At 45.3% G+C, this 27,771-nt stretch overlaps 2 protein-coding genes across 17 annotated transcripts in view; one reads left to right on the plus strand and one right to left on the minus strand.

Moving 5' to 3' along the window:
- Window positions 1-2,423: 2,423 nt before the first annotated feature.
- Window positions 2,424-24,299, plus strand: MFSD10 (major facilitator superfamily domain containing 10). 4 transcript variants are annotated; one of them, XM_063157490.1, is made up of 13 exons: window positions 2,424-2,497; window positions 4,906-5,097; window positions 6,259-6,355; window positions 9,689-9,792; window positions 10,566-10,724; window positions 11,863-12,051; window positions 16,503-16,611; window positions 17,191-17,302; window positions 18,525-18,633; window positions 20,540-20,630; window positions 22,228-22,275; window positions 23,148-23,237; window positions 23,590-24,299. In XM_063157490.1, the coding sequence occupies exons 2-13, from the start codon at window positions 4,924-4,926 to the stop codon at window positions 23,694-23,696; spliced, it is 1,389 nt and encodes a 462-aa protein (XP_063013560.1). In that variant the 5' UTR covers window positions 2,424-2,497; window positions 4,906-4,923; the 3' UTR covers window positions 23,697-24,299. The 4 variants fall into 4 exon arrangements, with proteins under 4 accessions (XP_063013560.1, XP_063013559.1, XP_063013558.1 ...); XM_063157489.1 differs by lacking the exon at window positions 2,424-2,497 and adding an exon at window positions 2,623-2,772; XM_063157488.1 differs by lacking the exon at window positions 2,424-2,497 and adding an exon at window positions 2,624-2,777.
- A 349-nt stretch (window positions 24,300-24,648) lies between these two features.
- ADD1 (adducin 1) overlaps window positions 24,649-27,771 on the minus strand; it is a 64,373-nt gene continuing 61,250 nt past the window's right edge. For 11 of the 13 annotated variants that reach the window (XM_063157470.1, XM_063157469.1, XM_063157474.1 and 8 more), the window contains one exon: window positions 24,649-27,108. In XM_063157470.1, coding sequence (XP_063013540.1) covers window positions 26,756-27,108 — 353 coding nt within the window. In that variant the 3' untranslated portion in view covers window positions 24,649-26,755. The remainder of the gene's footprint in view (window positions 27,109-27,771) is intronic. The other 2 variants (XM_063157477.1, XM_063157481.1) reach the window with 1 other exon arrangement.

Genomic DNA, 27,771 nt, shown 5'->3' on the forward strand with positions numbered 1-27,771 from the left:
CTACGTAATCCTGCCTCAGCTTAACAGTCAGTCTGGTCTGACAGTTTTGCCATTGCTCAGTACCACAGCAGTGTTGCTGCTCTGATGTGACAGAAGGTTCTGGTCATTTGGACTACCAAGGGCTTGAACAGCTTGAGTGCTGGCAGATCCTTTCTCATAGAGCTTCTTGAACACCATCACACTTAGCAAGCACTGTCTTGTCTCTGTTTCTTTTAACCCAGGATTGTCATAACAGGCCTTTTGACACATCGATTATCAGTTGTAAATCTGTATTTAATTAGCCAAAAAAAGAAACTGTTCTGTAAGTAGAATCAAGTCATCACACATAAAAAAGGAAAATTACCATTTTGCCTTTAGTTTTAGGTAGCTTATCTATCAACATCAGCTGTCCCAGACAATAGCTACCTTGAATATGAAAGTTGCAAAGAATAGAGTGAGAACAAAACTGTTCAGCCAGAAACTGCATAAATTACCTTTTTTATGACAGCATGAAAAGCTTCCTCAGGAGTTTGGTCTTTTGGTTGTCAGCTGGAAGCTGGTAAGCAGTTTGATATTCTCAGTTGTGCCTTGCAGAAGTCACAATAATCTACCATGGTGTGTCCCTCTCTGTGTAAGGCTTCCCCTCTGACCACCAGATTTCTGCTGAGCAGGGCACTGAGGCTGCTCCTCATCTTGACAGGGGCACTTCGGCTGCTGGGCTGAGGTCGGTGTCAGCTACAGGAATTGTGGGACTTCTTTCCTCTTCGTGGGCCTTCTGGGCATTTGCAATAGTCAAACAGAAGCTCTGACAAAACATTTGGCAGCTTTGTCATCACTCTGAGACTGTGAGGTGTTACATATTCAGGGGGTGAAAAGCATTCTGTGAATGTGCTCCTTGTGGTTTTCCAGGTGTGTCTCCTAAGCTAAACAGGTATATATTTCAGTCCTAAATATATAGGCTGTGCAGTCTTAGTTAAAAGACTGGGTTTTGTAAGGGTTTGGTTTGGGGGAAGGTTGGGGTTGGGTTTTTTCTTCTTCAGTAAATTAGGTCTGGAGTAGAAAACTAAAATCTTTCATGCAGTCTGAACACTGAGTCTAAAAAATGATGAAGATGCTGTATGGCATTGAATACTTCAAAATATTGACATTAGGGCTAACACTGCTTTTTGGCAGTAGAGCAGGGAAGTAAAAGAGTAAATGAGGCGTTATTTCAATAAAAAAACAAGACTGATATAAGAAAAAGGCCAATGTTAATAAATGTATTCTAGGAACCAAATTTAAGTTATCTGTCAGATGTGCAAGACTTTAGACTGGAAAGGAGTGGGTAATGACCTATCTAGTAATAGAAACAGTGTGATGTATTTACATGCAGGATTGTATGACATGGTTGACTGCAGTAACACAGCTGGGCTCAGTGATCTGCAAAAGCTTTAGGCCGATAGATTTAATAGCAGGAAGAGCTGTTTTATTTGGTGTCTCAATAGGGTTTTTTAAATATATCTCAATTCAGATGGTACCCCATCAGTTATATACAATGATAAGCAACATGAAGAATACTTATTTATTTATTTATTTATTTATTTCAGATGTTAAAGGATTATTCATACTTAGTCCAGAGCACCTCAAAAAAGAATTTTGCCTTGGAATGGACCAAGTACATAAAATTCTCAGGTATACATGAGATTAGCAGTTCACTATTTGAGTTAGCCAGTTAGATAACTATTTGATTTAACTGGCATGTTAATCCTGATGTTATGCTTACATAAGCTCCTCCAGGTCTAATCAGCTGGCAATCCATGAGAGAGATGTCACTGAGCAGAAGGTCTGTGTCCCAGTGCTGATAACTACATTGCCTTCGAGGGAATCAGAAGTCTTTTTAATACCTGTATTAAATTTGCTTTCTACATTTTGCTGGCAGAATCTTACCTGTTTAAGACTGTGGTGATGGATCTGCGTAAGTCCACTTGTAACCACATCCTCCCATTTTAATTAGCAAGTTGGACACCAGACACGCCTGGATAAGGGAAGAGTGCTCGGCGGGGTTTACAATACCACAGCTATTCATGTTCTCCGGGCTAAAAAACTTAGTGTTGAGGGAGAAGTTTGGTTTGGGAGCAGAGAGTTACATCTTTTGCAACTACCTTCTTCTCTTTGTCAGATAGCCCTTATCAACGCCGCAGCTAACTGTATTTATTGCTGCTGTAGCAATAAACGGAACGCCGCTCCCCTTGGAACGAGTGTTTCAGGACCTTGTTTAAGGGCGAAGGCAGGGCTGCGCTGCGAGGTTGGCCGTTCATTTCGTACCGCGGCGCTGCGCTGGCTGCTCAAGCCCCGCCGCGCTCCGCGGAGCCGCTCGGGCGGGCCGGGTCCGTCCTCGGCGGCGCCGGGAGCGGCTCCATCCCCGCCGGAACAGGAAGGCGGCCGGGGCGCCGCGGAGGGCCGGGGAGGAGCCGCCGCCCGCAGCATCCCCGAGGAGGGTTTTGGCGGGCGGGGGCCGCCCGCACAGCCCGGAGCAGCGGTAGGTGCCCGGGGCGGACGGGCGGCGGGAGCGGCGGGGCAGGGCCGGGCCGGGCGCGGCTCCCCGGCGGGAGGGACCCCGCGTCCTCCCCCTCATCTCTGCCGGGCCGTCCCTTCCCTTCCCTGCCCTGCCCTGCCCTGGGGAAGTGCGGCTTGTCTCCGTGCCCGGCCGAGCGCCTGCCCTGACCTGAGCCGGGGCTGCGTGAGGGAGGCTGAGGAGCCCTCCCGGGGCTCAGCAGGTAAAGCCGGGCCCCGGAAATTTCACAAGGCGATAAGGTGAGGTAAGAAAACCCCCAAAGGATGAAATGCTGCCTGCTGGCAGATAACAAATCTCAGTTCGGACAGGGCCGGCTTTGGTGCTGAGCCCTTCCTGGGAGCCATGGCACCAAGCCCCGGCCCTGCGGACGGAGGACGGGACAGAAGCGATGGGACACGGGGAATGCCGAGGGAAGGAAGGGCTGGGGAGAGCCGGGCAGAGCCAGCGGCTGTGAGGGGTTCACGTGTGCTCAGGAACAACCTCCCCAAAGGCAGAGCCCTCCCTCTCCCAGCGCGCCTCACACAAGGCAGATGTCGCCGTGGAGGTGAAGTGCTCTGTTTTTGCTGTCAGGATGCCAAGGGCCTGTAAAATGTTGTGTGGTTTCCTGCCTAGTAAAAAATTATGGAGAGGTTTGAACAACCAAACCAGTGGAGCACAAAGGCAAAAATGTGCAGTACCTTGGGATATTGCGTAAGGGAAATTGCAACCACGCAGCCAAAACTGGAGCAGAGTGAAAGGTCAGCGCAAGCATCGATGGGCTGGAGCTGCACGCTGGCAGAAATGTTCCTGAGGGAAAGGTGTGAGGGATGTTACCTTTGTAAATAACCCTGGAATAAAGTTTAGCTTGGTCATACAATTCAGTGGATGACTGAACAAATTGTAAGGAAAAACAAGATACGGTCTGCCTCAGTGACCCCATCCCTCAGCTGTTGGCTGGATGGACCTAGGCCCAGAGAGTATTTCTTAAAGGAATGGTTATTTTGGCTCCACGTGCTCTTTTATCATTTGGGTAAGCAAATAATGCTGAGTATTTGTAGTGGTGATGATTTGCCATTTTAATAAAAGGATCTTGAACATAAATCTGCTAAATCAGACCAGTTTGGTTAAGAGCACTATGCCAAGAGTTTAGTAAATGGATTGCAGGTGGCCCCCATTCCATGTTTATTTACCTCCTGGCAATTGAGCTTTAATAATGCTTCAGTGCCACTAAACTGACTTCATAGGTCAAAAAATGTCACAATAATATTTATTGCTGAGCATGACAAAGTTTTATAGCCTTCAATTAGTGTGGTATCGTTTTCTATGTGCAAGTGCCTTGTGTATATAATATGGTATATTTGGTCTGGAATATATATTAAGAATTGCTCACTGTTTTCAGTGGTGACTCATCAAAGTCAGTGAATGTTTTTGTATTAATTGGCTTTGGATGAAATTCTGTCTCTTTTTTTATTCTTAGTCCAACAAACTTTCAGGGACTTTTGCAGAGGAGGGGACTGTAAATTTGATTCTTTTATGACTGAGATATCATGTATGTTTTATAATTCTGAAGTTTGCAGTTCCATGGTTTATATATTACTCCTTGATTTTGATTTATGTTGCAAATAAGTTAATTTTTGGGATTGAGACCAACTTCTTTATTTGTAAAAGACTGAACTATATATGATCTGCATCCTTGTTTAGGGCTTTAAGATAGTTTTGGAGTATTATCAAAGGGAGTTGAATAGTTCTGGTATTTCTGACAAAATAAAACTGTTGCCTCAATCATTTGATGCCCCAGGTCAGTAGCTATCATCTGAAGAAAGAAATAAAAGATGAAGTTTAAAAATTTTCTTCTGTTGTTTCTTGTGGGGTTTATCTGTAGCTCTGTGGGGTTTATCTTGAAAACTGCATTCCTGCAATACTTAGGAAGTCTGCCTTTTTTTTTTTTTTTAATTGTTGTTTTGGTCATTTCTAATATACACTGAAGGCATAAATAAACTCTTACTTGGATGTAAATATTTGGAATAGAGTGCCCTTTCATGCCTATTTTACTGTAATGCTGAGTTGAAAACATGTAGGGAAGTCATGTTAGTGTTGCTCACATGTTGACAAACTTCAAATGCTCCTTAGTTCTGTTCTATTTGAGGTGCTCCTATAATAGAGTTTGTTGTTTTATTGCCTTTGTAGCCTGTACTTGATGGGAGAAAACTTGGTGCTGAGCTAAGAGCCAAGACTGGAAGGTTGTGGCTCTTGTTCCCTTGTTCCCAGGTAGCTTAATATAGCCAGAACTTATTTTTGTGAAGTCTGTAAAAGTAGGAATGAATCAGCAAGATACTCTTCTGAAAGACCTGCAGAAAGCTTCCTGTTGACTGGATATAATGCAATTTTTTTAGGAGCAGAGCACTGGGAACATGGCCCTGGGAGAGAGAGGAAGCAGCAGCAGCAGCTCCAGCAATGCCAGGCAGGAACAGAACCATAATCGTGTTATTACAATTGTCTTCCTGGCCCTCTTCATCGACCTGTTGGGATTTGCCCTCATCTTGCCACTCTTTCCTTCCATCCTTGATTATTACAGCCAGACTGAGGTAAGTAAAGAAAGTCAGCCCACAAAAAGTGTTAGGCTCTTGAGGGAGGAGTGGAAGAAAAATCACCTGCCTTGGGGCAAACCAAGCAGCTGTAGGAAGATTAATAATTACCTGGCACATATAAATGGTTCATTAACTGAATTTATTAGTCAACCTGCGTAAGACTCTTCACCCTTATTTTTTCATTAAATTGGGAGATTTGTTTTGATAAAAATTCAGGTATTTCTTAGGGACTAGTGGTTACCAATGCATTTGTGTCTTACACTGATGTCACTGGTGAGGCAGCTCATAATGGATCTGCAGGCTGGGGTTTATTGTAGAACCAAAGAGATGAGAGCTTTTACCCCACCTGAGTATTTCACAAGGTCACTTGGCCTCCCCCAGTGTGGAGTTCCATCTCAGCTTCCATTCCTAGCAGGGAGCTGGCTGCTGCTCCAGGAACAGAGCAGAAGCTCCTGTTGGATCCTGGCTGTGCAGGTGCTCATTGTTACCCTGCTCAGGTGTTAATGGCATTACTGGTCAAGATGAACATGTTGTTGTGGGAGAATTGTTTTTGCAGCCCACACCTCTGTCTCTCAGCCCCTTTCTAACCCCACTCCAGCTGCAGCTGTAGCCTTTGTCCTTACAACCACATCTCTAACCCAAACCATGGGCTCTGGTCTCCAGGGTCTTCCCCAGGGTCTTCCAGTGTATTTCCAACAGCCAAGGTCTCCACCTTCTTTTTCAGACCCTCTTCTTTTCAAGTCCTCCTCCTCTTTTTGGGAATCATTCCTTTTTTGCATCACCTTTTCCTTCTGCGTCTGCAAGCTTCTGGTTCTCCCAGGCTAAACATGTGCAGCAGGACAGAATGTGTCTCATGTTGCCATTTTAATTGAAAGTTTCAGGGCATGCCTGTTTAATTCAGGATTTAGCAGGTAATGGGCCTGAAGGCTTGAGAAAGTTCAAATTCAGACATTCCCCCACCCAAACATATCCTATCTGCTGTCTGTTAACATTCACCATTTAAGCTATTTTTGATCAATGAGCAAATTTTCCCTCGTGAGGAGGAGGAGGGAAGGAATCCTCTAACATTGTCTCTAGTCCACATTGTGTCTACTTTTTGATGCATTCTTTGAAAATAAACTTCTTCCTGCTTCTGTTTCCCTGTTTTCTGTTTTTCAGGATGGATTCTATTTGTCATTGCAACGTGGGGTAGACTGGTTTGCAGTGATGGCTGGGATACCTCCAGAGAGGAAATACAACAGTGTCTTGTTTGGAGGTAGGGAAACTGAACAGACAAGCTGACAGCCAAAAAACACTGTTCTTTCCAAGTTATTTGCAATGTTGATGTGAAGGATGACAAGAAATACAACAAACATGCTTGCCTGTTATTAGTTCTAGGTTTAAGTAACTCAGAAAGTGTCTCTTAGACTATAAATGATTTTGTTTACAACACACTGATAGCAATGAAGAGTTGGACGGCCCCATCTCTGTTGTTTGGAGACACCTAGACAGGCAGGAGGAATGGGATAACAGGAACCTTGTGAAATTCAGTGGGGACAGGTTTTAGGTCCTGCCTGTGGGAAAGAGTAGTCCAGCAGACTGGACACTCACTGGTGGCCCTGGGGGTCCTGGTGAGCAGCAAGCTGAGCATGAGCTAGCCCTGGCAGCAAAGGTGCCCAGAGCTGCTGGGATGTGTGAACAGGATCAGTGGGTTAAGGGAAGTGATCATCTTGCTCTAGTCAGCACTGGATAGACCATATCTGAATTGCTGCATTCAGTTTTGGTCCCCAGTACAGGGAGGAGTGTCCATCCACTGTGGTGAGTCCAGTGGAGAGTCTGGAGCCCTTGGCTGGTCTGCAGTGAATGGCAGCTTTGCAGCACCTGTGGGGAGTTATGGAGAGCTAGGATCTTCACTGAGGTGTGTGGGAGAAGGAGAGGCTACAGGTGTAAGTAGAAGCAGGGGAGGTTCAGATGGGAAATATGGGGGAACATTTTTCCAGTGAGGATGGTCAGTAGAGCAGGTTGCCCAGAGCAGTGTCCATCCTCAGAGATTGTCAAACCCTGGTTGGGTAAGGCCCTGAACAATCTGCTCTGACCTCACAGCTGACCCTATGTGTAGGTGACCTCCAGAGCTCCTTTTTAACCTGAATTATGCTATGATCTTACTCAATTTGTTCTACAGATTGTTACAGAAATATAGGCCTGCTGTTCCTTGTTGTCACACTGCCAGCTGAGGGTCAGGAGCTGCTGTGCTGGGCCCTGGCAGTCCCAGAAATGCCTCTCCCTTTGCAGTTGATGTGCACGTGATCAGAGATCCATCAGTAGGAAGCAAACACAAACTGGTGTGTTCCAGCCTCGCCTGCCCCTTGGGCAGCTGTAGTGCAGCACTGCTGCTAAATCCCATTAGTCTTATTAAAAGCAGCAGGGACTTTGGATTGCAGGACCCAGAAGCATTTTCTCTCTCTAGGACACTGCTGTGGATGAGCTCCAGCAGGAACAGAGAGGGAAATATGTCATGGTACACATCAGAGACTCTTCTGGCTTCCTGCCATCTAGACAGTTGTGAGAAGTCTGTGATTTCAGAGTATGAAGATATGAAGGTGTCTGGGTTCATTTTAGTTAGAACCTGTCTACTCTCTCTTTTTGGCGGGCTGAGGCCTCCCCCAGGATAAGCAAAAGGCTTTTAAAATAAACTAAATTAAACACAAAACTTAATTAGAATATGTGTGAATGTATTGTTACTATTTAAAGTAGTTTAATTTGGTATAACAGGCATTAGGGAGTTTATGAGCCATTTTCCTCTTTCCTACCATATCCTTGCAGGCATGTTTTTCTTTCTCTGCTCATTTTTTAGTCAAATTACTGGCTTTGAATGCTAGGAAACAGTTTCTTTAATCCCTCGGAAGCTGCCTTATGTCTCCTCTAAGGCTTGACCAGAAGCTTCCTACTCTCAACTTCTCACCATCTCAGGTTGTTTAGACAAGGGGTGGGAACTCCCAGTCAAGTCCAACTTGTTGCTTTTCCTTTTACCTGCCGTGTCCTGCACTCCTGGGAGTGCTGTGTGGAAAGTTTCATTACAGTTGTGATGTTAAGCAGAGGCTGCTGGAGCCTTCCTGCAGCCTGTGTTCCTTCACTGCCCTCGTCTGCCCCAAGGAGCATAGGATTGGGAAGGTGCTTGCCAGATCATCTTGTTGTTTCTCCCAGTGCCAGCCATATTTTTCATTTTTCATTACACTGCAGGCTCTTCAAGGCAGAAACTTCTCTGCCCATGTCAGGGCCCTGAGGGCACCAATATTTAGTTGCTGTGCCCAGTCATCACCCACACACTTTCTGACCAGTGATTCAGGAGCTGTATTTCAGACTTTGTCTCCAGGGCTGTCTCTGTCCTTATCTCTTGGATGGACCTCAGACTTACACTGGAGGTATCTTGTCTCCTAACCAACATCATAGTGTTGTTTCCACTCCTTTCTCTGTCCCTGAGTCCTGCTGGTCCATCCCTGGAAGGATGTGTGGAACCCTTGCCTTGTGTGGGGCTGTCAGTGGGTGCTGGTGGCAGCGCCTGCTCTGCCCAGCCCATCAGACTGTGGGGCACCAGGCTGGTGAGGGCACTGCCAGTGCTGTGGTCACCCTCAGCTCCTTCCTCCCTGTGGAACAGCCCTGGTTTTGCTGCATGCTGGCTTGGAAATATTTGGCATGGAAGGGTGTTTTTACAATGCTAGAAACACAATGAAGGGAACTGTGTGTCATAAACTGGCCATGTAAAATTCTGAAAGATTTTTTACCCTTTTTTTTTTTGAGCTGTGAATTATCACAAGCAGCTCTTCCCAACAAGGTGTTCAGTATCAATATTCTGCCTCCCTCAAAGCTGATGGGAGCAGAACTTCTGGTCTGTCTCTCCCCTGCCTTTTAAAGCTTTGATAGCTGAATGATCTGAAACATATAACCCAGTTTTTCCTTTAGAGAAAAGCTGTGACAGCAAAGCTACTTTTGCCTGCATGTTGAGAGTGTAGTGCAAATTAATAAGTCTATGAAGCTAGAAATGGCAAGAGAAAAGAGGAATTAAAGATCACAGAAGCTGGAGGCAGATTTCAAAGGACTCTTGGAGTCTGTTGGAATCACTCCTACCTCTTAGGGTGCCTCACTAACAGCAGTGCTTAAGTCCTTCTTTCCATGATAAAAAGGAAAGAAAAACTAATTAAGTGTGACAGAATCAGGTTCAAACAATCAAAAAGTCTTAAAAGAACTGTGACTGTTAAAGACTGTGTTATCTCTGCTTTAAGAACAAAAAATGTATGTAGTCAGCAGGGAAACATTGGAGAATCATCATTCCATAATAACCAATGAGTTTCAAACCCTTTCTCACCAGTGAAGTAACCAGGAATTAATCCAGTTTATGCCTGTTACGTCTGTCTGTATTTGCTGTCTCAGTTAAGTAAATGCAATGTTGGTGTTCTGAGAAACAAAGCTATTCTTCATAGCTGCTGTTTAACATTTAATTTCAATTTTTTATCACACATAGTGTGCTAGATCCCAAACAGCTTGGCTGTCTTTGTATTTAAGATAAAGGCAGCAGACCTAATGATTCATATCTTTTTATCTTTTTTTTTAGGTCTGATTGGCTCAATCTTTTCCCTCCTGCAGTTTTTCTCCTCTCCCCTCACCGGTGCAGTGTCAGACCACTGGGGCAGAAGGCCTGTCATCCTGGTGACAGTGGTGAGTGTCACATGCTGAAGGCACCATGATCTTGTGCTTAGCACAGGAACTGAATTGTGACAGTCTCAGTTCAGCTCTAGAACTGAATTTTCAAGATCTGCTGGTTGTTGACTCTTTCTTGCCAAGTCACTTGGCCACACTTCCAAGTGTGAGTGCTTAAACTGAGCTTCCCAGACCCAGAACTGTTCAAAGAACACACCAAAATATTTATCTGTTTCTGTCATATTCCTAAACCCCTATTTCCTGTGTATGGGAGGATGACTTCAGATGCTCTGTTGACAAATGTTAGGCTTAATTCCTATGTATTTTACTTCATCAAGTGATTAATGAGGGCTGATCACTTCATGACCTGTTCCACAGAGCCTGGGAATTGTTGGTTAGGAAGTTCTGTATGGCACTGCAAGATGCATTTCTTATGAATGTGGACATTCTTCTTCTTTTGAAGTCAGATTTCTCTTGAATTTGGAAACAAATAGAGTGGGATGTACAAAAATGTTTTGTACCCAGGACTGGTTTAATTTCCACAGAATTTTGCTCTTCTAATTTTGTTAGAAATATCCCAATTATATGTAGTTTGTATGGACTTGTTTCCACTTCTTTTATATTGCTGTTCAAGACATGGTGCAGTGTCAGTTTATTCAGCCAGTTCTGTTACATGGGGTTTGGAGCAGCCATTGAAAACAAACAAACAATGCAAATGTTTGGCTGGGAAGTGGGCAGAAATGACATCAACTTTGCATTGCTTTATAAAGAACCCTTTCTTGCTTCTGCAGATGGGTTTGATAGCCTCATACTCACTCTGGGCTGCCTCTCGGACTTTTGGCGTTTTTCTTCTCTCCAGGATCATCGGGGGGATCAGCAAAGGGAATGTCAGCCTCTGCACAGCCATCATTGCTGACCTGCACTCTCCAAAAGCACGGAGCAAGGGCATGGTGAGTTACACTTGTGGGCCACATGTTTAGTGTTAATAGGCAGCTTTTAATTGATTTTGGGTGCTCAGTATGTGTTCATCAGGTGTGTATTCACTGATCAAGTGCAAACATGACTTTACGTTCCACCTCACTTCTGGAAAGGTGCCAGATCATATTCCTGGGACCTCTTGGACTTTTGCCTATGACCAAGTGAAACACAGATGCTCTAGAGATGGGAAAATTATCTTGTTTCAGTGTTAGAACTCTTTCTCCTGCTGGTAACTTTAATTTTGATTATAATAGCTTAGAAATCAAAAGGTCTTATGGCCCAATTTTGGCAGCTGGAAGCCAATTGCAGGGCAGCCCCTCTTCCTCACCTTCCCAAGCTGTGGAAGCACAGCAGCACAGCACAGAGTGCTCCTGACTTCTTGCACACTGCACTGGCTTCAGGATCTGAGCTCACTGGGTGGAGGATGTGACATTTGGCTGACTGAGAAGGATGAGCAGCTGCCCTATCCACTTCCAGAAGGCAGTGTCCCAGATGGAAACATCCTGCAGGCTGAACTTGGCCTGTGAATTGCCAGTTATATCTTTTATCCTATAAAAACCTTACAGGCCCAGACTTATCTTAACAGATTGTTGTAAGCCACCACAGAGGACAGCTGCTTCTTGGGAGGGGAAGGCTTTAGATTTCACAGTGATAGCTAATGAATCTTCCAAGCAAATTATCATAATCTCGGGGAGCCAAAATGCATTTTTATTTGTGGAGAGAGGTAGCCTTACAGCACTAGTAAATAAAATGGGTCAGGGCCTATTTTTAGGGCCTGAGAGTAAGTCAGTGCAGCATGGCTCACATCCACATGGCTTGTATCGTTTTCTATTCCAAAGCAAAGTAGGCATGTTCATTCTGCTTTCTGGGAGACAAACAGCATCTGACTGGAGCTATTCCCAAGCAGTGATGGGCCACTGCCTGTTCCTGCCACTTCCCTGACTGGACAGAAAACAAAATTGGTTATTTGGAAACAGCAGGCTTTTAAAGCTTCATGCTCCCTGCATCCTCAGGATGACTGAGTTCTGTGCCTGGTTAATCCAAATAGTTTCACAACCTGAAAAAACTGGTGTCCAAAATTCTCTGTGTGTGTTGACTTTATCCCTGCAGGCCATGATTGGTGTTGCTTTCTCCCTGGGCTTCACCCTGGGCCCCATGATGGGTGCTTACCTTGCCATGCAGGCAGAGAAAGGAGAAGTTTTCTACCTTCGCTCAGCGCTGTCAGCACTCGCGTTTGCCGTGGCTGATTTCATTTTCATCTTTCTCCTTCTTCCAGAGACTCTTCCCAAGGAAAAACGGGTAAGTGGACCATCGGTCTCAAGATCTGTTTTTTCTGTAAAAATAGGATTTGAAAATGGTTGAAATATTGGAAACAGCAAAGAACAGGCTTAGCCAGTGTCTCAGAAATTTAGCTCATTCCTGGGATTTGGATTATTATTAATGTTGGTGTCAAAGCAGTTGTATGATCATAGAATCATGGAATATTTTGGGTTGGAAGGTGGTTAAAGATCATCTATTTCCAACCCCCCTGCTACTGGCAGGGACACCTTCCATTAGACCAGACTGATCAAAACCTCATCCAGCTTGACCTTGAACACTTCCAGGGATGGTCCCATCTCCTAGCCCAGTTTAATACAAGATCTTTATAATTAACATGACTGCTTCATTGCTGGTTTTGGTGTGTAATGTTTAAATTTCTCAAAACCTAATGTGAACATAGGAGGGAGACTGTGAAATTTAAACTATGACCACAAGGATTCCTTGGGGAAGAATTTCAGCAAATCATAAAAATAAATGCATCAGAGACTGGATTTTCTTTCATTCATCCAGTATATGTTAGAAGTTTTCTTACCTATTATATTGTATTTGCTTGAATATTTTGAACAGTTAAATAGCAAATGACTTTACTCCTGAGCTTTTCTGTTTCTACAGATAGAAAATACCTACATGTCCTAAAATTCAGTGACTGATTGGATTTGTGGGGCCAAACATCTATTAATATTAGAATTTAATATTGTGTGGTTGGACACTATGTGATTAGTTTCTTAGAGCAGTCTCCTTTGCAGAGTGAGGGAGGTGGAATTCAGCCCTGGGTATCTGCACTTGATTTGAGGCTTTTACTGATTGGGTCTTTGCTGTGATCCCTGGTTTCTAGGCAGCACTCAGTTTTTGGAGGGTGCTTGGTCTCTGAATAGCCAAACCCATTTGACACAGAGAATTGTTCAGGAAACTTTTATCTGCAATGATCCTACCAGGACAAAACTTTGCACCTTCCCTGAGTGTTTCCCAGCAGGTTGTGTCCCATGGGAAATCTGCTGCTCACACTGTGTTCCCAAGCACTACAGTTATGTTATTTTCTTTTAACAACTCTTCCATGTGTCATCTGTTCCTCTTTCCTATATGGCTGTTCCTAAACTTTCCAGATAAAATCCTGCTCTTAGAGCTGCACAGTGCAGGAAGGTGGCAATGTGGTGATGTAGGGGAGTGCTGCAGAGCAAATCTGTATTCTATAAACAATTTCTCCTTTGCTGTAGAGTGATTAAATGGCTGCAGTGCCTTTGGGATCATGTGATGACTGAACAGATCCCTCCTCCTTTTGTTATCCTCTTGAAAGTTCTGAGCAGCTGCTCTGCATTAGCCAGCACCACTGAACTTAGGAAGGGAAAGGAGCTTTCTGTCACTGCTGTTTGGGGCTCTGGCCCTGTGCAGCAGTGGGTGCTGCAATGGAAGCTGCTCAGGGCCAGGTCCCAGTCACACAAAGTGCACAGAGAGTTTGGCTGCCCATGACAGGGTGGGGGGACAGGTTTGGGGCTTCTTGTGCTCGTGTGCTCTCAGCCTCCATCTGGCCATGGGATCCATGGGTTCCAGCATATTTGTAACTTCAGTTATTAGGCTGCTCTGCTCTCTTCTTTGGTAACTCCTCCCACTTTCTGAGTAGTTTTCTTGGCTTGTGGATGGCAGAGGAAAGGCAGGTGTGTTGGCTGCCTTTCTGGAGTTGGCTGGGATGAGCTGCAGCAGGTGCTCTCACAGGTATAGGAGTGGAATGTGTTGGAAGGACAAAGCTGTAAAAAGAGGGGAAATCATCATGAGAAATGGTAGGAGGATGTGCCAGTGGGATCAGACATCTGTTTCCTTGAAGTTTGCTGTGTTCTCATTATACCCTTGTTTCTCTATCAGTCTGCTTTTCACAGGACAGAGTGTTTCATATTGATTCATGTTGAAATTAACTTGGAGGAAGGGAAAATGGAGGGGGATGGGAAACAAGGATATGTTTTCATACAAAGAGAACAGCATTTTTACTCTCTTCCTTCCTCTTTCTGTCAACTGTTCCATGAGCTGATCAGGTCAAGAGAGTCATACTGGCCTTATGGTAGCCAAAACAGCTCCTGCTGTGACCTGACTGGGAGAAGGGAAGAATAGGAAGGTCTCTAGTGGAATCTGTCCCCTTTAAGAGTTAGTTTTTAGCTAAGCTAGCCATGAGCAGGGAGGTAGAGGGAGAATCTTACAACTCTTTTTTGCTGGACTGTGTGTGGGGCTGTGCAGTATCAGTAGCAGACTTGTGGAAAGACAAAGCTGTGCTCTGTGCACACTGAACACATCTGCTGTGGGAGGTGAGGCTGCAGCTTGGCAGGCCCAGGCTGCAATCCTGATGTGGACTGACTCTGCCTTGCACACCTGTTACTGCACTAGAGGAAAACAGAATGAGCAGACACACTCTGAAAAATGCCTGCCATTCATGGTGCCTTTGGGGATGATCATGAAGTAGAGTTGAGCAATTATGGGATAATGAATCATAAGCACAGAAACGAAATACAAGTTGGATGTTGCAGAGTTTGAACCTGTGAAGAAACTCAACTTCATGCAGCTGCTGACACTGACTGAAATTGGCAGTGTGTGCTTTTTGGGGGATGGTGAAACTCTTTAGCCAGTTTTAGGACAATGCTTTCATTATGGATCTGTAGATTAAATAATTTCTAGACCGCTGTTTCTATGGCAAAGATAGGAGAAATTGAAAAAAAAATTATGTGTGCACACACAAACACACCTACATTAAAAAATCAAATAGGTGTATATATTTCATAAAACATTTAAGGTTTTAAATGTGCAATTACAATGTATTGTAATTAGACAAAACTAAAATCAGCCTTGTGCAAGGCTGCTTGGCATCCTGTCTGACATGGATAATAATTCAGAACTGGTACAAGCTACAGGGTATTTTGGTTACTGGCAAAGATGCTTGCAGGGAGTTGCTTGTGCCCAGATTCTCTGTGCTGGAGTGCAAACCCCATCCTACCAACACATGCAGGAACTGGGGATTGCCACAGGCCAGCTTCAGGAAATCCTCTCAGACTCCTCAACAGGGTGAGCAAACTTCTTGGGTGTGTCTGTACGGCGTGCAATACATGCAGTGAGAGGGAGAATAAATATCCCAATATTTTCTGTGTGAATCAGCAGCCTCATGGCCCCAGGCCAGCCCAGCCTATTGGACTGGTTGCTGTTGTGAGACTCATGGGCTCCAGACTCTGTGTTGGGTACTCAGAAGCTCTGACTGTCAAAACAAGAGAGGTCCTTAATACCATATTGAAGGTTGATTTGTTTACAGCTTCATTAAATCCAGCCCATAATGAGTCCTCAGGTCATGCACTGAGATTAAATTCCTCTGATAATCTGACCTTTAATCTCTGCCCTCAGAGAGAGAGTAGCTCCCTCCCTCCCTATCTGGGAAGAGAAGAAAACTCATCAAATAGAGCCTGTGCAGGGCTTTGAAGGCATGAAATACTCCATGTGATTATTCAGGATTCTTGAGTGTCTGTGACTGTTGTGTAAAGTGACGGGCTAAGTTCTACTCAAAAAAATTGTTTTCCTACTAATGTAGGATTTCTATTCATTTGATTTCTAATCATTGATCATTCTAATCTGATTTCTGGTCATTCAGACATTATTTCCTTTCGTGTTTTCTTTAATTTTCTGTATTTTAGAATTAAAAAAAAAAAAGAATAAAAATGTAAATTATCTATAGATGAAAGAATAAGCATTAGATGGAGGAATAAGTGCCTGTGGGTAAGGAGCAGGGAGAGTGCCATAGGTACATAATTAGGTTGAGATGTACACAGTACAAGGCCCAGAAGTGTTACAAAATAAATCTTCCTCTTTAAAAAGCCACCCATTGTGGCTGGGCAGAATCTCCTTGGAAATTCCTCTAAAATATTTTCAAAGAATCTCTGTAAAAATTATATTTTCTTTCTCTTCCCCAGGAGGTGTCACTGGCTGGCTAAAGTAGCAGCCAGTACCAAAACAGACCAGTGTTTGATGTGCTGCACACACTGGTCTCAGATTTGTAGCACAAGAGCAAATCCTCAGCTGCCTGTGAGCTTGCAGGCAGATGTGCCATTATTTTCCTAGTAAATGTTCTTTGGACATGAGTGATGATGCAAAAGGTGAACCAAATGAAGCCACCTTCGAGGCTGTGGAGAACGAGCCACTTGTGCTTTGTAAGAACCTTTGTAAGGATTTGTGTCTCCAGTTTTCGGTGCTGTCAGTGCTGCACCTTTCAATTCAGTCATTGGCACCAGTGGCGAGTTCAGAATGTCTGGGTTGTTACTGGGGCCCACTCAAATCCCAGTGCCAGGTGCTTTGTTTCATCTCAGATGATTTGTGTAGGTGTAGAGGCACATTTGGTGGTTCCTGTCAGCTCCTAGCCGTGGTTATTGCATTAGGTTTTAAATAAACCTCTTTGTGTCTTTGATCAGGTCCCTTCTGTGACATCTGGATTTCAGGCAGCAGTTGACTTGCTCAGTCCTTTGGCTCTGTTTCAGTTCTCTGCAGTCACCCGAGGCAAGGATTCCCCCTCTGAGCAGAGTAAGTGTCAGGTGGCTTTTTACAGTAACGCTGTCCTTTGTGTGTGGCACTGGCCTCTAAGTGAAAACTGTACTCAGACCATTCCAGAAGCAGGACTCTGTTTACTCATTTAAAACCCACCTCAATAACTTATGAACAGGCAATCAGAAGTTCCACTGGACCTTGGTCCTTTTGTTCCCAAAAGAAGGTTTTGAAGATTTCTGACTTGATATTTATGTTTTCCAAAGCCACTGGCTGCAGTAAGTGAAGTGATTTAAAGATAGATCAAGGCATGAGCAAGGGAGATGTGAGTTTGCTTATTCAGGCTGCAAACCAGGAACTTCAGACTAGAATTTTGTTTCTCAATTCACAACTTGGAGATGTAGGTTTCTCTACATCTCTGTAGGACTGCTTTTGTGGCATGTCTTGTATGGATATTTAAAATGAGCATCTGAGGTGAGAACATTTCCCTGTACAGTTTGATAAATGCTACTTTTCTATTGTGGTTTTATTGTCAAGCTTTGCTTGGAAAACACCACCACGTTTTTCTCTCCACCTCCCACCCCCTTGGTGTTTGTTTGGGTTTTTTTGTTTTTTCAGATCTTCAGAATCTCAAAATTTTGGGCCTGGCCTACTTCCTGTACCTCTTTCTGTTTTCTGGTTTGGAGTACACACTGAGTTTTCTCACTCACCAGAGATTCCACTTCAGCAGGTATTGCAATAAATGGTGTATATTTGACTAGGATATTTTCCAAAATCATTTAATTTAAGATCTCTTCATGTATTTTCAAGAGAGGCTTTCTGACATTAGTAAACCCACCTCTGTGTTTGGTGGTATTTGGGCTTTGTAAAAAGAATTGATGAAATATGGGCACAATTTTTATCATGAATGAGGTACTCCATCTACAGCTTCTAAAAATTAGGGAATATAAATACCCAAGATTAAATTAAGCTCCTGAAATAGGTATAGCTGTGCTAGTTGTATTGACTATAGTAAAACCTTTTCTTGCTCAAAGAGTTTTTGGGTATCAGGACAAAACCTGAAGCTCAAAGAGGCAAAGAATGGGGAGATATCTGTGTGCTGATATTTGCTCATCAGCAAATTCTGCATGGCATATGGCATGCAGTCATGTCACAGAGCCTGATCTCCTGTAGTCAACCTCCAGAGAAGAAAGAACAGAATCCTCCAACAGCTCAGCTTGAAATACTTTTTCTGCCAGCTCATAGGAAAATTTCCAGCCAGGAATGTGAACTTGCAATTTGATTCCTGTGCGTGTCCTTCCCTTTGAGTAATTCTCAGAGGGTTGTCTCATCTTTCCCTGCCTGTCTTTCATTACAGTTTGTGGTTTAACTAATCCATGTGTGTCAAGGAGAGGTTTTTGTAGTGCTCTGAGCTCTGCTGTGTCCTGTGCATTCAGGGCAGCCCTCAGTGAGCAGCAGAATTCCACATAATTCAGTCAATGAGAGAGGGCAAAGGGAAACTTGAAGAAAATTAAAGGAGGGAGTGATGTCTCAGACTTCCCAGTGTGACAGCAGATCACCACACTGGCCTCCATCAAACCCTCCATGAGCTGCACCTTGGAAACCAGCATCTCCATGCACATGGCACAGCTGCTCACAGCATAATTCACACCCACTGGTGTGCTGAGTCTTTGTGGGCAGCCCAGAAACCCTGAGCTACCCCGCGGCAGCCCAGAGGTGGCTGCAGCTCCTGCCAGCATTGTCCCACCTTACAGACAAAGCTCGGAGCTCCCCCTGGCTGCTCTCTGCTTGCCGAGGCAGCTGCTGGCAGCGCCGTGAGAGCCCTGCAGCGCTGAGAGAGCCCCGAGGGCCTTTTGTGGTTTCTGTGTCCCTTGCTCAGGGGCTTTCCCGGGACTGGTGAATCCAGGGTGGAATGCTCCGTGCCTGACTCTGTGCTTTTGCCTCCCTTCCAGCATGCAGCAGGGCAAGATGTTTTTCTTTATTGGAATAACAATGGCTGTGATCCAGGGAGGCTATGCTCGCCGAATCAAGCCAGGAAATGAAATCAGAGCTGTAAAAAGGGTAAAAAAAAAAATCAATATTTCTTTTTCTTTCCTCCCCACAAATCTGATATGTTAATTTTCAGTCTGAAGTGCAGTGAAGGGTAGTTGGAGGTTGTAACTGTATTTGTCCAATCAAAAGAAATTGCTGTCTCATCTGTCCAGCTAAATGACTTCTCAGAGCTGGTTGTTGGGCACTTATCTGTGTAAATAAACTTTGTAACATTAGAGCTCTTTCTTATGATATGAGCAACAGTACTATTGAAACTTTGCATTCTTCATATTTAATTGCAGTAAGGAATGAGAACAGATTGTCCATCTGTGCAGGTTAGGTAGAATACTGTGAAGAGTATGCTCTATTTTAGTGATTTCTCTTGCAGTGCAGAAACTACTAAAGCTGCTTCAGGGCTGATCTCTGCTTTCTTTCTGGGAAATTATTTTCAATCTGGCTATCTTTGTGCTTGACAGGCTTTCCCTAGAGTATATTTCACTGCTGGGCAGGAGAAATAGATTCTTTTTCCAATCTTTGGTTTGTGTTCATCAGTATTACACGTAACAAAAGCATGTATCAGTGTTCAGGCTGAGGTTTCACTGACAGAAGGGTACATTCCTTTGTTTTGCTTGGCTCTTTCCCCACAGAGCCACTGCAGCTGCTGTGCTGGGATGGCAGGGAGCAGCTCCCTGCAGTTCAGACAGCTCTGGGACAGCAGATGTGTCCTTTACATTTGTGTGTGGAACCAAACAAAGCACTGCCTTGGCTCCTTGGCAATAGGTTTGCTTGGACTGCTAGAGCCTTGATTAATGTATTTTACATTATTTTGAGGCCTGTGTGATATCAGTGGTGGCAGGGTAGATTTCCAAACCACTGCATTCCTGAATTGACTCAGCTTTTCTTAAAGTGATTTCTGCTGGTGGAACAATCTCCACCCTGGTCCCTGGCAGGCAAAAATTGATGTCAGGCTGCTGGTGTCACGTTTCCCTGTGGATGAACATCAGCTGTGCTGCTTCATCCTCCACATCAGCCTCCCCCTGTCAGCCTGCTGGGTTTGCTGGCACTGCACTGCCCTTTGCACCTCTCATTTTTACACTCCTTCCTCAGGCCTGCCCCAGGACTGCAGTCACCTCAGACACTCATTTGCTGGGCTGGTGGCTCCTCAGGAACACCCCCAGCCCTGGGGCACTCTTCTCCAGGGATGCCCGTGGCTTTTGTGGGAATTCCCCCTTTTGCTGAAGCCATTCTGGCACGTAGTGAATCTGCACCATATGGCAAAAGTGGCCTGTCTTAGCACAGTGCTTACAGCAGCTCATTTATCACTGAATCTTCAAAATGAGGCCCTCAGTGGCAGTGAATACCCTCCTTTATCACACACAAAGCACATCTGATCTGTCTTTTCTGCAGGAGCTCTGTAGGCAAGGGAGACATCACAGGGAAATGGAAGTCCAGCTCTTGGAGGAGATGAAGAATGCTTTTTATTTTGGGGGTTTGAATCTTAGATGCACCCTCTTCCCCTTTTTTTCCTCTTGGCTACAGAAACCTGAAAGCTAAAGGTAAAATCAGCCAATAACGCTGTGAAAAAGGAGCTGTAGTCCTGCTGCACACAAGCTTTTTCTTCTCTTATGCCAGCTCAGGAGAGGCAGAGTTAAAGCCAGGTTAACACAGAACAAGAGGAAAAATCCCCCAAAAGGGCAGATGTGTACAGAGAGAACTTGCATGTGGTGTGCAATCATGTGACAGTGAGAGGGAGCAGAAAAGTTCATTGTGCTGGTGTGTGGCCATCCAGGTGCCTTTGAAGTGTCTGCTTGGGAAGAAAGAGCCTTCTGCGTGAGACTCGTGTGCCGTCCCATCCCTGGAAGGGAACTGGCGGGACACCTCGGGCTGGGCTCTCACCAGCGGGCTCAGTGTAACCTGTGACTCATTCCTCTTGCAGGCGATTGTGCTGCTGATTCCCGCGTTCTTGTTAATTGGATGGGCTGCAAATGTGACCGTGCTGAGCGCTGGACTGCTGCTGTACTCCTTCGGTGAGCTGTTCAAACGGCACTGCAAGCTAAGCACAAAGGATTTTCCTTCATGTATTTATTCACACTGTTAAAGATGCACTTCTGATTTCAAACTACAAAAGAAGGTTGACTCTTGGGTTTGTGAAATATGGACAAAATGGTGTCTGGGGTATTTTCTGATGCTGTTTGTATCACAGGAAGTTGGCATGGTGGTATTTGGAAGCATCCCCAGTGCTCCCGTTGCCCTGTCCCACTGTGGAGCTGTTTTTACCCCCTCTTAGCAGACCTAGAAGCAAAGTTGCACTAAATAGCTCAGCTCAGGTAAAAAAGCAAGGCAGGGAACCTTAGTACCCGAGTGGTGCTGCATTATTGCTGAGGCTGGAGACCTGCACACTCTGAGGGTGTTCAGAGAGATGTTTTTAGTGTTTGTATACATTCTGCTCTGCCAAAGCTCTTGTTCAGGGAAACAGTCATGAATGAAGTTAAATCCATCTACTGGATGTCTAAAAAGAGATTTCAGGTATTACCAATGCTGCTAACTATTGTTAAGCACTACTACCAAAGTGGACTTCTCTTTTGCATGGTGCAGCTTGATTTAGGAGTAAACTCTAAACCACAAAATGTGCCTATTGAGCCTATTATTTGTCTGGGGCCAGCTGTGTGTCTGATAGGTGAGGAGTGAGAGTTCATTACATTTAACCATATTTGAGTCTTCCCTGTGCAGACTCCATCTCTTCCCAGTTAAGCCAGCTAGAAATGCCCCTTGGAGGGGGGGGGATTCTCTTCTCCTTCTCCTTCTCCTTCTCCTTCTCCTTCTCCTTCTCCTTCTCCTTCTCCTTCTCCTTCTCCTTCTCCTTCTCCTTCTCCTTCTCCTTCTCCTTCTCCTTCTCCTTCTCCTTCTCCTTCTCCTTCTTTTCCTCCTCTCCTCTCTTCCGCCAGGAGAGGCAGGAAAAGGAGAAGAGAAACCCCCCAGGGGTATTTACATTGAGGCACCTGCAGTGAAATCAGCCTTGACCATTCCTGCTCTTCCCCTTCCCTTCCCCTGCTTTATATGTTTGAGGCACTTCTTTCTTGGCAGAAAAGGCCCCTGTTTCAGTAAGAGGGCAGTGATTGCTGAACAACTCTTGGCTTTTGTGTCCAAAAAATTTTGTAATCTTTTCCTCTTGGATGTGACTTTCCCAAGAGAAGCTGTAGCTGCCTCTCCTCCCTGAGTCCACTGCCCTGCCTGCACAGGGACAGTGTCACTCGGTACAGCCACCTCATTGTTTGGAACAGAGCAGTTCCCTGCTCCACCTGATAAGAGCACAGTGATTTGGGAAGCTGCCAGCTGGCTGACCTGCCCTGTCCATCCCTGTCCCAGGGCTCACAGAATGAGGGATGCTAATGTGAAACATCTGCTTGGAGCACTCCCAGCTCTGGGCTCTTCCTGCAGGTTGCCTCGGAGGGGGTGTTCCCATCTCTGACCTGGATTAAACCTGGTGACTCAGTGGGGGCAGAGTGCCCAGAGCTCAGCATATTTCCCTGCAGCAGTAACGAGTTTGGGCCACATGTTTGTCACTGTTCTTGTCTGTTCTGAGCTCTGCTGTTCGCTGACAGTCTCTTCTGTGGATTTTTCCAGCTGCAGCCATTGTTATCCCGTGTTTGTCAGCAGTGGTGTCAGGCTATGGTGAGTGTCTTTCCTGCTGACCTTTGTATTGACTTGGCTCAAATTGCACAGAACTGACCTTGAGTTAAGCATCAACAGGAACAGTTGTGGATCCCTCTGCAGAGGAGCACAGGGAACCAGCCCATGGCTCATAACTGATAATTCCAGCACTAACAGCACTGATCTGCTCGGTGACCATCAATATCACACTGCAATTTTGTGCTGTGTAACACAGCTCAGTCCAGTGTGATGGGGAAACTGCAGCAACCTCATTGCTGGTGGTGATGAAGAAGTGGGCAGAGGACACAAACAGCACTGAGGAGGGAACAGTCTGGGCTCTCTGACAAGGACACCAGCCATCCCTGCCAGCAGTGAAATAATTTCTTGCTGATTCCTTAGAAAAGATCTTCTGAGGAACCTTCTGAAGCCTTCTGGCAGGGCTGCTCTGTTACCTTGTAAAGCAGATGTAGCTGTGGTGCCATCTGTGGATAACACGGCTTTGGGTCAGCTGTGTGCCAGGACTGCAGGGCTTGCTGAGGTGGAAAAGAAGGGTTTGCTCATTAAGGTCATGTTTATGTTGCTCTTATTTAACTTGCAGCCACAGTTCTGTGTTTATTGTACACTTGGGCCTTCTCAGAAAATCTCGTGTACAATGTGAAGCTTTTGTTTTGGATAGGCTGGGGGGTTTTGGGAACGTACACTGCAAATTGTTCCAGCCAAGCCAGGCCCTGGTGTTTCTGCAGTTGTGAGGCCTTGGTGGAGGGCAAGGGCAGGCTGGGGACTGGGTGAGAAATGATGGGAGGGGAAGATGCAGATGGGAAATGCCCCAAAAGCCAAAGCTCCCAGAGCTGCAGCTGTGCCCAGACCCACAGTGTCGCTCTCTGCTTGCACAGGCACTGCCGGCCAGAAGGGACGAGTCATGGGCATCCTGAGGAGCCTGGGCGCCCTGGCCAGAGCCCTGGGACCCATCCTGGCAGCTGCAGGTGAGCGTGGCCTCGGGCTCCTTCCTCTTCTTGGCACCTGCCAGCCCAGCTGGGGCAGAAGGGGCACAAGAACCCCCTGCATGGGGTCAGAGCCCCTGGGCATTTCAGGGTAAGGGGACGGAGGAAGGGAAGCAGCCTCAGAGCTTGAACTTGGGCTGATGATAACAGCAAGCAAGCCAGAACCTGTTTGCTGAGTGCAGCCTTGTGCTGAGCTCCTGGCACCCTCTGGCTCACCCAGGGCTCAGTAGTTCTGTTCAGCTGGGCAGGCGCTGTGTGAGCACAAAGCTTTGAGGGCATTCACACATCTGCAAGGACAAGCACACTAACAAGATGAATTCCCTTTTCTTTGCAGTTTACTGGCTGGCTGGGGCAGAGATTTGCTTCACTGTCTGTGGTGCTTTTTTCCTTGTCCCCTTGGCTCTGCTCAGGTCTATAAAACAGCAGACAAAGGAGGAGTAGGAAGGAACCACAAAACCATCACCAGCTTCCAAGGACTTCTGTAAGACCTGACTCTTGGCACCTGGCTCTGCTGAGCAAACAGGAAGATTTTGATCTTCTGGAAGGAGATACACGATGACCATTTGCAGCAACAACACACAGCAGTTATGTTTAAGGTGGCCTCCCAGCCAGCTGGGTTAGCTTTGCAAACAGAGAAACACCAAACAAACAAAACCAGACACACACACCCTGACCAAGAGCTGAGAAAGGCATTAAGAGCAGCAGAGCCAGCACAGCAGCAGGCCTGGAGCCCTCCCCACTCCCCAGGTGCTGTTGCAGGGGCTGGGCTGGCACAGAACAACCCCTCAGGACCATTCTGCTGGGGTTTTGTACAAGTGGTACCAGAGCTCTGCAAATGCTGCATCCACACCTGCAAACGTGATGGTCAAACAAAAGCAGAAGCACACTACAGGCTGCCTGGTACCCCACTGGGACTTTGGTACATGGACTGTTTTTAATATACAATTGAATTTGGAGACATGTTTTATATTTCTAATACTGTGGGATGTTTTTGATGACCAAGCCCTGTTCTTTTTGCATTACAATAAAGTGTTGCATTGAACACTCCTGTGGTCAGTTCATTACAGTTGTTACCCCCTCTGAACTGAACATCCCTGTCTGGCTGAGGCACAAAGGGGCCAGGATTTTACCCAAGGTGCCAAAGGCCTCCTTGAGGGAGCCAGCCATGGATGGCAGTGCCGTGCTGACCCAGCTCATGGGTGGGGGAAGGAGCCAGCACCAGGCTCTGCCCACTGCTGAGCTGGGAATCTCTGGGAAGGGAGCCCTGCCACAGCCAATTGGAATATTTTCTGGGAAGGAATGCCATCACTAGTCAACACCTTAATCATTAAAAGAAATCTAAGCAAATGAGGCTACAGAATAAAAGTGTACAAGTTTTGAAAGCAGAGCATGATTTTTTTTTTTCAAGAGTTTTATTTGTGAGTAGAACTTAATGATACAAGAAAGAAAGAAAAATACAGGACTTTATTCTGCCCCAAAGTGTGTAACCATACCATACATGACTACATTTCATATTGTAATACAAAGAACTAAAAGAACAGACTACAAAATTAGAAATTAAGAGTCATTGCATATGTGGTCAAGATAAATGGAGGGACTTCAGTAAAGAACTGAAACATACAGCAATTAGTCATTTAGTTACGACCCTGCAATAAAACACAATTTAGCAAAATAAGTGTTGTTTGCTTCCTAGTGTACAAGGACATACAATGTTAGAGCAGAAGCTGAAAGCCATTCGTGCCATGCAGTCCTGCCTGTGTGCTGCTGTCCAGGGGCTCCTGCCCAGCGCCCGCCTGCTCTGGCCCACACCGGCCCTGTCACCTTTCCCACGGCCCCAGCGGCCACCTCGACCCCTCAGTTCTCACCTGAACACTGACAGCTCAATTCCACTTCCAGCTGTTCCCCTTGGCCGCTCAAAACCAGCCCGAGGATCGGCACCTCCCCGCCGGCACGGACCCTGCTCTGCCCGCCCAGAGCCGCTCCACGCAGCCGGCCCTCCGCGCTTTCTGCTGCATCAATGTAAGGCATTAGTTCTCTGCTAGGTTACCAATTGCAACATTTAATATTGTCCTAAAAGGTTACATCCATGTTCTGTTGTGTTACAGACACTTACTGTGAGTCAGTGTGTTGCCCTCACCCCCGCGGGGTGTTGGGGTTTGCTGCTGTTGAACCCAAAATGCAAATTCTGGAAACCAGAATGGTCACTGCCCCGCCGGCCCTGGGCCGGGGAACGGCGCCCGCTTTCCAGAGAATTCCACAAGCTTGACCTGCCTGATCTTAAACTACTTTTGTAATTAGTGAGAGACACAAGCATGGCAATAAGTGGGAAATAGTGAACTCAGTGGCGAGAGTGATTTGCCATGCTGCACATTGAACAAACATTTATAGCAAACGGTGAAAATACACCTTAAGGTTACACAGGATTTCTGCACTTGACCGCTGGCAACAACAACAAAAAGATTTAAAGAAATGCCAGCTTTTGTAAGTGAAAATATAATTACTATAAAACAAGGTGAAATACTCAGTGTAATGCATTTACATTTTTGTCAGTGGGAAGGAACAAACACAAAAGGCTGCACGTGGGGTTCATGCACAGCAAGACTGCATGTGCAACAAAGGGATTTTTAAAAGAATGAAAAAACTGTGCTAAGGCCCAAAACACACCTGCCCATGCTCCACACCACCAGCTTTCACTTCAGTCACTTTTTAACCTTTTCTAACAGCCAAATCACCACATGACTCACTGAGGAAAGAGCAAAGACAGATTTCCCTTAAACTGTAATTCACTAGAAAGAAAAAAAAACAGGCCAAGATCAGGCTCTTTGAACACACAACATGAGCGGAACACACCACGGACATTTCAGTCCTAGACAAAGACTGATTTCACCAGCCAGTTATAAAATAAAACAAAGTGAAAAACACTTTCATTTTGTAACAACAGTGAGAAGGGAGAAAGAGAGGAAGCAATGGAGAGCCTCAAAGCTTGGCCAAACCACAACCTGTATTCACAAGCTTGCAGAAGTTTACATGTCAGTTCAAGAATTCACCCCCCTTGAGAACACCACTGCAAAAGTATCCTCTCTAAAAATCAAAATTTAAGAAATTTACCTGTGACTTGGAACAGAATATTGGAAAGAACACTTCTTGTGGTAAGCAATGGGTGTTTTATTTTTAATTGTGAGTTTTTTATATTCTTTTGCAAAGCAGTGCAGGCTTTAAATTAAAAATAGTGAATCAATGCCTTCCACATGGAAGTCATTTACATTTGATTACAAACTAGGGCTCAGATCTGTGGCAGCTGCTGAACACACAGGATTAGCACCTTTTTGGACATGAGTTTCTGGTTATAACCCTAAACAATCAAGCCATAACTTGAGGGGCTGGTTGGATTAATTGTGGCATTCATTTACATAGTAAGACAAAACACTCAGTACGATCTGGTACATTCTAGTGGTTAATGGATTTTAAAATATGACAGTGTTTCTGCAGTGGGTTGGCCTTTAGGAGTCACTCTTCTTTTTGCTCTTCTTCAGGAAGGAAGGAGTGCGGAACTTCTTTTTCTTTTTCGATGGGGACTTCCCTGGAGATTCATCACTACCTGCATCAGCTGCTGTCCCCTCCTCAGCCGTTGGTGTTGCTGGCTCTTCAGTGGGTTGGGACTGGGGTTCTTTATTTTCCACTGCAGGTGGTTCCGTCTGGCTTTTGGGCACGTCATGATCACATCTCCCTTCCTCCTTCCCTAAGGGAGGGAAGCCGAGTGCTTCCGAAGGCTCATCGGGGGTGAGATCTGGGAGGGTTTGCTTGAAGGTTGCAGCATCACTGTCATCTCTGTAGGTCTGGTCCTGCCGTGTCTCTGGTGGACGGACAGACAGCAACAGTCAGTTTACAAAAGTGTCCCTGGAGCAGGGCAGGCGAGGCAAGTGGATGGTGAGCGCGCTCTACAAGAAACTAATATATTTACTTTGCATGAGAGCCTTTGTAATAGGGCTGTTCTCCAGCTTTGGGCACAGAAGAAATAAGATATTCCAAAGGTCTGTTTGTTTTTAAGCTTCTTCACACAGAACAGATAAAGCTGAATTGCATCAGCAAGAAAGTAACTGTTCAGACCTCGCCCCGTTTTACTCGTGATATTTGCAGGCAACACAATGCTTTTGTACAATAAAACAGGAATTAAACCTACAGTTTTCACTGGCATTCAGTAGAGTGTTTTGCAATTCAATACTTTAATTCTTATTTCTTTTGGAGAGATAAAACTAATTGCTGATTTGCAGTGATCCTATATATGCAAATCCATTAATTTCTAAATTGTTGGTTTGCCAATTTACAATCCCAATGAAGAGATTTTCATAACATTCTTCCATGAGATCTAACAGACATTGTTTCAAAATGTAACTTCCTATCACAAAGGCTTCACTTTTTTTTTGCAAGATATGAGTACATATTATGGATTCCTATAAGTAAGATCCATGTAGTTTATCAAAGTAAATGAGCTCAGCAGGTTATGCAATACAGCTTG

The sequence above is a fragment of the Melospiza melodia genome, chromosome 5 (assembly GCF_035770615.1).
Source record: "Melospiza melodia melodia isolate bMelMel2 chromosome 5, bMelMel2.pri, whole genome shotgun sequence".
NCBI lineage: Eukaryota > Metazoa > Chordata > Aves > Passeriformes > Passerellidae > Melospiza > Melospiza melodia.